Source organism: Pristiophorus japonicus, chromosome 7 (assembly GCF_044704955.1).
Source record: "Pristiophorus japonicus isolate sPriJap1 chromosome 7, sPriJap1.hap1, whole genome shotgun sequence".
Classification (NCBI taxonomy): Eukaryota; Metazoa; Chordata; class Chondrichthyes; family Pristiophoridae; genus Pristiophorus; species Pristiophorus japonicus.
Window position 1 is genome coordinate 170,299,932 of NC_091983.1, and position 13,030 is coordinate 170,312,961.

The following is a 13,030-nucleotide window of genomic DNA, read 5'->3' on the forward strand; positions in this document are numbered from 1 at the left end:
TCGGCACAGTTTTCTGTGCCTAGCCTGTGGCGGATGGCGTAGTTGTATGCGGACAACATGAGCGCCCATCACTGGATGTGGGCCGATGCATTAGTATTTATTACTTTACTCTCAGAAAACAGGGATATCAGTGGCTTATGGTCAGTTTCCAATTCAAAATTTAGCCCGAACAGGTATTGATGCATTTTCTTTACCCCATAGATACACGCTAATGCTTCTTTTTCAATCATGCTGTAGACTCTCTCAGCTTTAGGCAGACTCCTGGATGCATAAGCAACTGGTTGCAATTTACCAAAATCATTAGCTTGTTGCAATACACACCCGACGCCATATGACGACGCATCACATGCTAGTACCAAATGCTTACATGGATCATACAACACAAGCAATTTGTTTGAGCATAACAATTTTCTAGCTTTTACAAAGGCATTTTTTTGGCTTTTGCCCCAAACCCATTCATCCCCTTTACGTAGTAAGACATGAAGTGGTTCTAGCAGTGTGCTGAGACCCAGTAAGAAGTTACCAAAATAGTTCAGGAGTCCTAGAAACGACAGCAGCTCCGTCACGTTCTGTGGCCTCGGTGCGTTCTCGATTGCCTCCGTCTTCGAATTGGTGGGCCTGATGCCGTCCGCCGCGATTCTTCTCCCCAGGAACTCCACTTCATGCGCCAGGAAAATGCACTTCGAGTGTTTTAACCTGAGCCCCACGTGGTTGAGTCAACTAAGAACCTCCTCCAGGTTCTGCAGATGCTCGCTTGTGTCTCGACCTGTAATCAAGATGTTGCCCTGGAAGACCACCATGTGCGGGACCGACTTCAGTAAGTGTTCCATGTTTCTCTGGAATATCGCTGCCGCTGATCGAATTCCAAACGGGCATCTGTTATAAATGAAGAGACCTTTGTCCGTGTTGATGCAGGTGAGGGCCTTCGATGATTTCTCCAGCTCCTGCATCATGTAGGCCAAGGTCAAGACCAGCTTCGTAAACGTCTTTCCTCCCGCCAGGGTAGCAAAAAGGTCGTCGGTCTTTGGTAGTTGGTATTGGTCCAGCAGGGAGAAACGATTGATAGTTACTTTGTAATCACCACTGATTCTGACAGTGCCGTCTCCCTTGAGGACAGGAACGATTGGACTGGCCCACTTGTTGAATTCGATCGGTGAAATGATGCCCTCTCATTGCAGCCGGACCAGCTCGATCTCCACCCTTTCTCTCATCATGTATGGTACTGGTCTCGCCTTGTGATGGATGGGTCGCGCCCCGGAATTTGCTCCTTGGAACTTCCCGATGCCTGGTTCGAACAGCGAAGGAAATTTGTTTAAGACCTGGGCACACGAAGTGTCGTCAGCGGACGAGAGCGCTCGGACGTCGTCCCAGTTCCAGCGTATCTTTCCCAGCCAGCTCCTGCCAAGCAGCGTGGGACCATCGCCTGGTACCACCGAGAGTGGTAACTTGTGCACCGCTCCATCGTAGGAGACTTTTACAGTAGCACTGCCGATTACACAGAAACATAGAAACATAGAAAATAGGTGCAGGAGTAGGCCATTCGGCCCTTCGAGCCTGCACCACCATTAAATAAGAAAATGGCTGATCATTCACCTCAGTACCCTTTCCTGCTTTCTCTCCATATCCCTTGATTCCTTTAGCCGTAAGGGCCATATCTAACTCCCTCTTGAATATATCCAATGAACTGGCATCAACAACTCTCTGCGGTAGGGAATTCCACAGGTTAACAACTCTCTGAGTGAAGAAGTTTCTCCTCATCTCAGTCCTAAATGGCTTACCCCTTATCCTTAGACTATGTCCCCTGGTTCTGGACTTCTCCAGCATCGGGATCATTCTTCTTGCATCTAACCTGTCCAGTCCCGTCAGAATTTTATATGTTTCTATGGGATCCCCTCTCATCCTTCTAAACTCCAGTGAATACAGGCCCAGTCAATCCAGTCTCTCCTCATATGTCAGTCCTGCCATCCCAGGAATCAGATTGGTGAACGTTCGCTGCACTCCCTCAATAGCAAGAACGTCCTTCTTCAGGTTAGGAGACCAAAACTGAACACAATACTCCAGGTGAGGCCTCACCAAGGCCCTGTACAACTGCAGTAAAACCTCCCTGCTCCTATACTCAAATCCCCTAGCTATGAAGGCCAACATACCATTTGCATTCTTCACCGCCTGCTGTACCTGCATGCCAACTTTCAATGACTGATGTACCATGACACCCAGGTCTCGTTGCACCTCCCCTTTTCCTAATCTGTCACCATTCAGATAATATTCTGCCTTTGGGTTTTTGTCACCAAAGTGGATAACCTCACATTTATCCACATTATATTGCATCTGCCATGCATTTGCCCACTCACCTAACCTATCCAAGTCATCCTACAGCCTCTTAGCATCTTCCTCACAGCTCACACCACCACCCAGCTTAGTGTCAACTGCAAACTTGGAGATATTACACTCAATTCCTTCATCTAAATCATTAATGTATATTGTAAATAGCTGGGGTCCCAGCACTGAGCCCTGCGGCACCCCACTAGTCACTGCCTGTCATTCTGAAAAGGATCCATTTATCCTGACTCTCTGCTTCCTGTCTGCCAACCAGTTCTCTATCCACTTCAGTACATTACCCCCAATACCATGTGCTTTAATTTTGCACACCAATCTCATGTGGGACCTTGTCAAAAGCCTTTTGAAAGTCCAAATATACCACATCCACCAGTTCTCCCTTGTCCATTCTACCAGTTACATCCTCAAAAAATTCTAGAAGATTTATCAAGCAGGATTTCCCTTTCATAAATCCATGCTGACTTGGACCGATCCCGTCACTGCTTTCCAAATGCGCTGCTATTTCATTTTTAATAATTGATTCCAACATTTTCCCCACTAGTGATATCAGGCTAACCGGTCTAAAATTACCTGTTTTCTCTCTCCCTCCTTTCTTAAAAAGTGGTGTTACATTAGCTACCCTCCTGTCCATAGGAACTGATCCAGAATCAATAGACTGTTGGAAAATGATCACCAATGCATCCACTATTTCTAGGGCTACTTCATTAAGTACTCTGGGATGCAAACTATCAGGCCCCGAGGATTTATCGGCCTTCAATCCCATCAATTTCCCTAACACAATTTCCCGCATAATAAGGATTTCCTTCAGTTCCTCCTTCTCATTAGTATATCCAGAAGGTTATTTGTGTCTTCCTTCGTAAAGACAGAACCAAAGTATTTGTTTAACTGGTCCGCCATTTCTTTGTTCCCCTATATAAATTCACCTGAATCTGACTGCAAGGGACTTACGTTTGTCTTCACTAATCTTTTTCTCTTCACATATCTATAGAAGCTTTTGCAGTCAGTTTTTATGTTGCCAGCAAGCTTCCTCTCATAATCCATTTTCCCCCTCCTAATTAAACCCTTTGTCTTTCTCTGCTGTATTGTAAAATTTTCTCAGTCCTCTGGTTTGCTGCTTTTTCTGACCAATTTATATGCCCCTTCCTTGGATTTAACACTATCTTTAATTTCCCTTGTTAGCCACGGTTGAGCCACCTTCCCCGTTTTATTTTTACTCCAGACAGGAATGTACAATTGTTGAAGTTCATCCATGTGATCTTTAAATGTCTGTCATTGCCTATCCACCATCAATCCTTTACGTATCATTCGCCAGTCTATTCTAGCCAATTCACGTCTCATACCATCGAAGTTACCGTTCCTTAAGTTCAGGACCCTAGTCTCTGAATTAACTGTGTCACTCTCCATCTTAATAAAGAATTGTATCATATTATGGTCACTCAAGGGAATCAGTTCCTTTGTGTAAGTTCTCAGTTTTGTGTGAATTGGAGTCAAGATTGGCCTTGAGGCCTTGCTGCACCGCAAGTTTTAGAAAGTCTTTTTGCTCATAATGGACTGGCTCGCACACGTGTCCTACTCCATTGAAACTGGCAGTCCATTTAGTTCAACCTTCAGCATAATCGGGGGACACTTAATGGTAAATGTATGCACTCCATATACCACTTCCGCCTCGGTCTGAGGCTCTGGTTCATCGTGATACGCCATGGATCTGTCCTCCTCTGCAACATGGTGGTTTGCAGGGGTAGCAGCTCGCCTGCACGTACATTGGAGGTGTCCCATTGTTCCACAGCCCTTGCAAACGTACCCTTTGAAGTGGCATGAATGGAAAGATGATCACACCAGCAGCGCCAACAAGGTGTTAACGGCCAAGCATTCATCACCCTTGATGGTGGACTCTGAGACATCTGTGGACGTTTAGCTGCAGGCACGTTGCGATTTGAAAACAACATCACTTTGTTCACAGTACTTGTAGCAGCACTCGTGTGCTGAGAGATTTGCTTAGTATTGTCACTGGTGGCAATGAACGCCTGGGCTATCGCTATGGCTTTACTCAAGATTGGGATCTCTACAGTCAAAAGTTTGCGAAGTATCATTTCGTGGCCAATGCCAAGCACGAAAAAGTCTCTGAGCATGTGCTTCAAATGTCCTTCAAATTCGCAATGTCCTGCAAGGCGTCTTAGCTCAGCGACATAACTCGCCACTTCTTGGCCTTCAGACCTTTTGTAGGTGTAGATCCAGTACCTCGCCATCAGAACACAGGAGTTGGTCGAGACGTCGAAGAAACTTACGTGCATCAACACTCATAAAGGATTGTTTATCTACAACAGGTGTCCTTTCGGAATTCGCTCGGCTGCAGCCATATTTCAGAGGAACATGGAGACTCTACTGAAGTCCGTCCCTAGAACCGTCATGTTCCAAGATGACATCCTGGTCACAGGTCGTGACACCGCTGAACTTCTGAACAAATTGGAAGAGGTTCTACATCGTCTGGACAAAGTGGGACTCAGACTGAAATGTTTGAAGTGCATCTTCATGGCACCGGAAGTCGAATTCCTGGGGAGGAAAATTGCCGCTGACGGCATCAGGCCTACGAACTCGAAAACCAAGGCCATCAAAAATGCACCCAAGCCTCAGAACATGACAGAGCTGCGTTCATTCCTTGGTCTACTCAACTATTTTGGTAATTTCCTACCTAGATTGAACACTTCATTAGAGCCACTGCACACGCTGCTAAGAAAAGGCGACAACTGGGTTTGGGGTGCATCTCAAGATAGAGCTTTTGAGAAAACTACTAATCTGCTTTGCTCTAACAAGCTGCTGGTACATCTGTGTAAGTGTCTAGTTTTGGCCTGTGATGCTTCGTCATATGGAGTTGGTTGCGTGCTCCAACAAGCTAGTGAGTCGGGCAAACTACAACCTGCTGCATATGCTTCTAAAAGTTTGTCAAAGGCGGAAAGAGCCTGCAGTATGGTAGAAAAAGAAGCATTAGCCTGTGTGTATGGGGTTAAAAAGATGCATCAGTACCTGTTTGGTCTTCGGTTTGAACTGGAAACAGATCACAAGCCATTCATTTAATTGTTTTCGGAAAACAAAGGTATCAATACCAATGCATCGGCTCGCATCCAGAGGTAGGTGCTAATATTATCTGCCTATGATTATGTCATTCGCCATAGACCTGGCACCGAGAATTGAGCCGGTGCACTGAGCCGTCTGCTGTTGCCCACACCTGAGGTGGAGACGCCACAACCTGCAGACTTACTGTTAGTTATGGATGCTTTTGAAAGTGAAGGAACCCCTGTCACGGCTCAACAAGTTAAGACCTGGACCAGCTAGGACTGGATATTATCGGTTGTGATTGATTGTCCTTAGTGGTGATTGGTCTGCCATACCCAAGCAAATGGGTGATGAGAGCAGGAATATAGGAGCAGGGAGGTCTTACTGCAGTTGTACAGGGCCTTGTTGAGGCCACACCTTGAGTATTGTGTACAGTTTTGGTTTCCTAATCTGAGGAAGGATATTCTTGCCATTGAGGGAGTGCAGTGAAGGTTCACCAGACTGATTCCCGGGATGGCAGGACTGACATATGAAGAAAGACTGGATCGACTAGGCTTATATTCACTGGAATTTAGAAGAATGAGAGGGGATCTCATAGAAACATATAAAATTCTGACGGGATTGGACAGGTTAGATGCAGGATGAATATTCCTGATGTTGGGGAAGTCCAGAGCCAGGGGTCACAGTCTAAAGATAAAGGGTAAGCCATTTAGGACCGAGATGAGGAGAAACTTCTTCACTCCAGTGAAAAAGAAGGGTGGTAAGAGAAGGGATAACCAGCCGTGGATAACCAAGGAAATAAAGGAGAGTATCAAATCAAAGACCAATGCGTATAAGGTGGCCAAGGTTAGTGGGAAACTAGAAGATTGGAAAAATTTTAAACAACAGCAAAGAATGACTAAAAAAGCAATAAAGAAAGGAAAGATTTTTTACGAAGGTAAACTTGCGCAAAACATAAAAACAGATAGTAAAAGCTTTTACAGATATATAGAATGGAAAAGAGTGACTAAAGTAAATGTTGGTCCCTTAGAAGATGAGAAGGGGGATTTAAAAATGGGAAATGTGGAAATGGCTGAGACTTTAAACAATTATTTTGCTTCGGTCTTCACAGTGGAAGACACAAAAACCATGCCAAAAATTGCTGGTCACAGAAATGTGGTAAGGGAGGACCTTGAGACAATCACTATCACTAGGGGGGTAGTGCTGGACAGGCTAATGGGACTCAAGGTAGACAAGTCCCCTGGTCCTGATGAAATGCATCCCAGGGTATTAAAAGAGATGGCGGAAGTTATAGCAGATGCATTCGTTATAATCTACCAAAATTCTCTGGACTCTGGGGAGGTACCAGCGGATTGGAAAGCAGCTAATGTAACGCCTCTGTTTAAAAAAGGGGGCAGACAAAAGGCAGGTAACTATAGGCCGGTTAGTTTAACATCTGTGTTAATGCTTGAAGCTATCATTAAGGAAGGAATAGCGGGACATCTAGATAGGAATAGTGCAATCAAGCAGACGCAGCATGGATTCATGAAAGGGAAATCATGTTTAACTAATTTACTGGAATTCTTTGAGGATATAACGAGCATGGTGGATAGAAGTGTACCGATGGATGTGGTGTATTTAGATTTTCAAAAGGCATTCGATAAGGTGCCACACAAAAGGTTACTGCAGAAGATAGAGGTACGCGGAGTCAGAGGAAATGTATTAGCATGGATAGAGAATTGGCTGGCGAACAGAAAGCAGAGAGTCGGGATAAATGGGTCGTTTTCGGGTTGGAAATCGGTGGTTAGTGGTGTGCCACAGGGATCGGTGCTGGGACCACAACTGTTTACAATATACATAGATGACATGGAAGAGGGGACAGAGTGTAGTGTAACAAAATTTGCAGATGACACAAAGATTAGTGGGAAAGCGGGTTGTGTAGAGAACACAGAGAGGCTGCAAAGAGATTTGGATAGGTTAAGCAAATAGGCTAAGGTTTGGCAGATGGAATACAATGTCGGAAAGTGTGAGGTCATCCACCTTGGGGAAAAAAACAGTAAAAGGGAATATTATTTGAATGGGGAGAAATTACAACATGCTGCAGTGCAGAGGAACCTGGGGGTCCTTGTGCATGAATCACAAAAAGTTAGTTTGCATGTGCAGCAGGTAATCAGGAAGGCGAATGGAATGTTGGCCTTCATTGCGAGAGGGATGGAATACAAAAGTAGGGAGTTCTTGCTGCAACTGTATAGGGTATTGGTAAGGCCGCACCTGGAGTACTGTGTGCAGTTTTGGTCACCTTACTTAAGGAAGGATATACTAGCTTTGGAGGGGGTACAGAGACGATTCACGAGGCTGATTCCAGAGATGAGGGGGTTACCTTATGATGATAGATTGAGTAGACTGGGTCTTTACTCGTTGGAGTTCAGAAGGATGAGGGGCGATCTTATAGAAACATTTAAAATAATGAAAGGGATAGACAAGATAGAGGCGGAGAGGTTGTTTCCACTGGTCAGGGAGACTAGAACTAGGGGGCACAGCCTTAAAATACGGGAGAGCCAATTTAAAACCGAGTTGAGAAGGAATTTCTTCTCCCAGAGGGTTGTGAATCTGTGGAATTCTCTGCCCAAGGAAGCATTTGAGGCTAGCTCATTGAATGTATTCAAGTCACAGATAGATAGATTTTTAACCAATAAGGGAATTAAGGGTTACGGGGAGCGGGCGGGTAAGTGGAGCTGAGTCCACGGCCAGATCAGCCATGATCTTATTGAATGGCGGAGCAGCTCCTGTTCCTAATTCTTATGTTCTTATGTTCACTCAGAGAGTTGTGAACCTGTGGAATTCTCTACCACAGAAAGTTGATGAGGCCAGTTCGTTAGATATATTCAAAAGGGAGTTAGATGTGGCCCTTATGGCTAAAGGGATCAAGGGGTATGGAGAGAAAGCAAGAATGGGGTACTGAAATTGCATGATCAGCCATGATCATATTGAATGGTGGTGCAGGCTCGAAGGGCCGAATGACCTACTCCTGCACCTATTTTCTATGTTTCTATGAGACCAAACGTTACAACCGTCACAAAGACGAACTATCCATTCAATCAGATTGTATACTGTGGGGTAATCGTATTGTTATGCCCAAGAAAGGTAGAGAGAAATTTGTGCATGATCTACATAGTACACATCTCGGTGTTGTCATGATGAAAGCCATTGCCAGGTCTCACGTATGGTGGCCTGGAATTGACTCTCATCTGGAATCATGTATGCATCAGTGCAACACTTGCATGCAGCTTAGTAAAGCACCAGTGGAATCGCCACTGAGACTGTGGTCATGGCCATCCAAACCATGGTCCAGGATCCACATCAACTTTGCAGGTCCCTTCCTGGGAAAGATGTTCTTAGTTGTGGTGGATGCATATTCCAAGTGGATAGAGTGTATAATCATGTCATTCAGTACATCCACAGCTACCATTGAGAGCCTTCGTGTCATGTTTGTCATTCATGGTCTGCCCGACATAGTTGTAAGCGACAACGGACCCTGCTTCACTAGTCTGCAGTTTCAAGAGTTCATAAAACTCAATGGTATCAAACATGTGAGGTCAGCACCATTCAAACCTGCATCTAATGGTCAGGCAGAGCGTGCTGTCCAAACTATCAAGCAGAGTATGAAACGTGTCACTCAAGGTTCACTGCAGACTCATTTGTCATGCATATTGCTTAGTTACAGGACAAGACCCCACACACTTACCGGGATCCCCCCTACTGAACTATTGATAAAGAGAGATCTCAAGACCAAGCTCTCTCTTGTCCATCCTGACTTGAACGATCGTGTTGAATACAGACATCAAAGTCAGCAGTGGTATCATGATCGCACTGCTGTGTCACGCGACATTTCTGTTAACGATCCTGTATCTGTACTAAATTATGGTCAAGGTCCCAAATGGATCGCTGGTACTGTTACAGTCAAGGAGAGTAACAGAGTGTTTATCGTCAAGCTCAAGAATGGGCAGACATGCAGGAAACATGTCGATCAGATAAAGCTGCGGCACACGGATGAACCAGAACAGTCTGAGGAAGACACAATCAGTGACCAACCAACCTACCCTCAGTCATCAGAGGACCCCGCTGTCATCAATGAATCTGGACTTTCAATCTCTGACATGGTCATTGCCACTCCCATCAGATCGGCTACCCAGCCCCCAGTCATAACAGACTCAGAACGCTCGCCCAAGGCTGGAGTTGAACTGAGACGATCAACTCGGGAGCGGAAAGCCCCAACCATCTCAATTTGTAAAAAGACCGTTACTAATATCTTTATGGGGGATATTGTCATTTATGTATGTTTGAAGTTACTAGCCACTAGGTGGCACTACTGTCGGAGGTCATTGGGTTGTACGCACGTGTGTGCAGCCCAGGTATAAAAGGCAAGCCATCATGTAATGTAATCATTTTGGGCCCTAATAAAGCAGAGTCAGGTTTGTACCTTTGTTAGTTTACAGTATTCAGTTTATTGAGTTATTACATACATAAAACTGTCTATCTCTGTCTTAAATTTATTCAATGATCCAGCTTCCACAGCTCTCTGAGACAGCGAATTCCACAGATTTACAACCCTCTGAGAGAAGAAATTCCTCCTCATCTTAGTTTTAAATGGGTGGCCCCCTATTCTAAGATTATGCCCTCTAGTTCTAGTCTCTCCTATCAGTGGAAACATCCTCTCTGCATCCACCTTGTCACTCCCCCTCATAATCTTATATGTTTCGATAAGATCACTTCTCATTCTTCTGAGTTTCAATGAGTAGACGCCCAACCTACTCAACCTTTCCTCATAAGTCAACCCCCTCACCTCCGAAATCAACCTAGTGAACCTTCTCTGAACTGTTTCCAAAACAAGTATATCCTTTCTTATCTATGGAAACCAAAACTGTACGTAGCATTCTAGGTGTGGCCTCACCAATACCCTGTATAATTGTAGCAAGACTTCCCTGCTTTTATACTCCATCCCCTTTGCAATAAAGGCCAAGATTCCATCGGCCTTCCTGATAACTTGCTGTACCTGCATACTAACCTTTTGTGTTTCATGCACCAGGAGCCCCCAGGTCCTGTTGTACTGCAGCACTTTGCAATTTTTCTCCATTTAAATAATAACTTGTTCTTTGATTTTTTTCTGCCAAAGTGCATAACCTCATACTTTCCAACATTATACTCCATCTGCCAAATTTCTGCCCACTCACTTAGCCTGTCTACATCCTTTTGCAGGTTTTTTGTGTCCTCCTCGCACATTGCTTTTCCTCCCATCTTTGTATCGTCAGCAAACTTGGCAATGTTACATGTTGAGATTCTGATGTAGTGCCAAAACTGGTGATTCTGTGGCCTGCTGAGGCCTCTATTCCACTATATAATTGAAATCATTACTTTATCTTTTACAATTGATAACGTTTTTGTTACTGTACTGGGGCAGTGAATATTAAAGTGTAACTATAGGAGCAATGATTTCATTTTTGATCAGTCTTGTAATTATTAAGTTTCAATTTTAATCAAATTGGAAACATTCACAAGTATTCTCTATTACTTTTGTGGACGTTTTTGGGTTTTGTGGGGTTTGCAGGTAGGCAAACTGATACCTAAATCTTGGCACATTGGTCGAAGTGGGAGGATGAATTCTGCTTGCCCAGGGGCCAAATTTGGGTAGGTGAGATTAATGTAGTCCTGGAAAGCTGTTCTTGTATTTTGTAGCTCAGTCTCCAGCTCCAGTTCTAAGACAGTCATGGTTTCCACCCGATCGTAAACCTCTTTGAGGTTAACCTCCTTATCGCACAGCAAGCATTTTAACTGGTCTATTTCAGACTGATGTCTACTTTGTAAGACAACAATGGGTTCATTAGCTTGTTCCTTTTCTTTACTGCGAGCTTTAGCAACTTCAGTTGATATTTTGGCTTCATATTCCTCTTTTTGGAGCTGTAAAGATTCTTGTAGTATAAATTGATGTTGCACTTCGGTGTCATATTTTAACTTTCTGATTAAAATTAAACAAATGCCGCATTAGTACCAAGTTGTAAATATTTCTTTAAAAACACGTTTGGAACAGAATTATGAATATGCAGTCTGGGCGCAGTACTGAGTCAACAGTTCTGAGTCCCGCGTTTGAATCTACTCCAATTAAATGAAAAGTCTTCTCTCTTTGCTGGTTGTAAGAGTTTCACATGAAATAACTTTGGGAGATCCATAATCAAGTTATAGTATTAAGGGCATATAACTGCTCACAATTCAGCACAAACTGTTCAGCCTTACTCTTTAGAGTTGTCAAGTGGGGAACTAAATCGCACTGCTATTGTGAGTTTAGGGCATATTATTGGTACAGAGTACAGCAAGCTCAGCATTAGTCTGCTTCTGGGCATGCTTAATGCTGAACTTAGTGCAAGAACATCAACAGCACTGATTCTCAAATTTCATCAAATAATAAAATCAACGTAGCAGTGTATTTTTGGAATTCTTGCACAAGCACACCTGACTTAGGGTGGATTTTTGCATCAGTTACAGTAGTTCGATAGTGTGGTCCTTTGACAATTATATCCCGTTTATTATATAATGTACTCTGAAATAACACATCGTGAAATGTAAGCAGATATAGGGGCTGGAGGTCATCAGCCCATCGCCTGCTGCCGCTGACTGCTGCCCACTCCCGCCGACATTCCTCGCGAAGATCCGCCCAGTGCCACTTTGGAGGTGGCCTGGAGTGGGCGGGAGAGGAGAGCCGCCGGGAACCGCCTGCTGACGTCAGCGGGCGGCCGAGTGGCGCAACTGATCTCCCGCCCGCCATCTCCCAGATTCCTGCGGGCGGGAGTCGGCGAGACTCGGCGGCAGAACGGGGGTGGAGCTGCTGGCTGGAGGCTGGTTGCCGACAGTAGGTAGGAAGAACCTGAAAAAAAGCTAAGTGAATTTTTTTTTTACATTTTCAACAGTGACTTACCTGAATAGGGTCCCCTGAAGGTCTTCGGGTAGTTTTTGTAATTTTTACTGATGATTTTCTTTTCAGGTCTTCGACCCTCCATGGGCAGGAAGCGCCTCTGCTGCCGAGAATGAGACCTCCTGCCCGCTGCCACCCAGATTGGCAGCGTACGTCGTCCACTTGCCGTCCACCAACCTTCGAGGGATCTCGGCCATTAATATCCCACCCAAAATACCGTCTGGTATCTCGGCGGCACTTTGATGAATATCGGGCCCATAGTTTTAATCTAACGTGTTATGATTTTTACTGCACAGGAACTTGGGAATTGTTTTTCTGAAGTGATGCAACGGTTTAGGGCTGTTCACTATTGTTTTGTATAGTCTTCTTGCACCATACCTGGCCCAGAGCTTCTGAAAACCACAGGCCAAGGAGTTATATAGGCCCCAAATTGCCCCAGCCGCTTAGAGCGGTGTAGTTAGATGTGGTGCGCCGACTTCCCAGAAATCTACCTTTGAATTTGGCCGCTCCCTCGTCAGCCTCACCCCTACAGTCATGTGTGCCTGCCGCCCCTAGCCCTGGTGGGAGGGCTAGCCGGTACATTCTGCAGTCGGCAAGGTAGGACTGCTCTATTTTCAGTAGCTGATTTATCTTTCATTTATTTTTGATGATGTTGTGCAGCTGTTGTGCTGAAGATGTTGTAATTTCGTGCTGATGTTG

At 44.7% G+C, this 13,030-nt stretch overlaps 1 protein-coding gene across 1 annotated transcript in view; it reads right to left on the reverse strand.

Moving 5' to 3' along the window:
- Positions 1 to 10,932: 10,932 nt before the first annotated feature.
- The window catches only part of LOC139266652 (uncharacterized protein C6orf163 homolog), a 61,549-nt gene continuing 59,451 nt past the window's right edge, over positions 10,933 to 13,030 (reverse strand). Inside the window, exon 7 of the mRNA XM_070884238.1 lies at positions 10,933 to 11,380. Within this exon, the coding sequence (XP_070740339.1) occupies positions 10,933 to 11,380 (448 nt within the window). The remainder of the gene's footprint in view (positions 11,381 to 13,030) is intronic.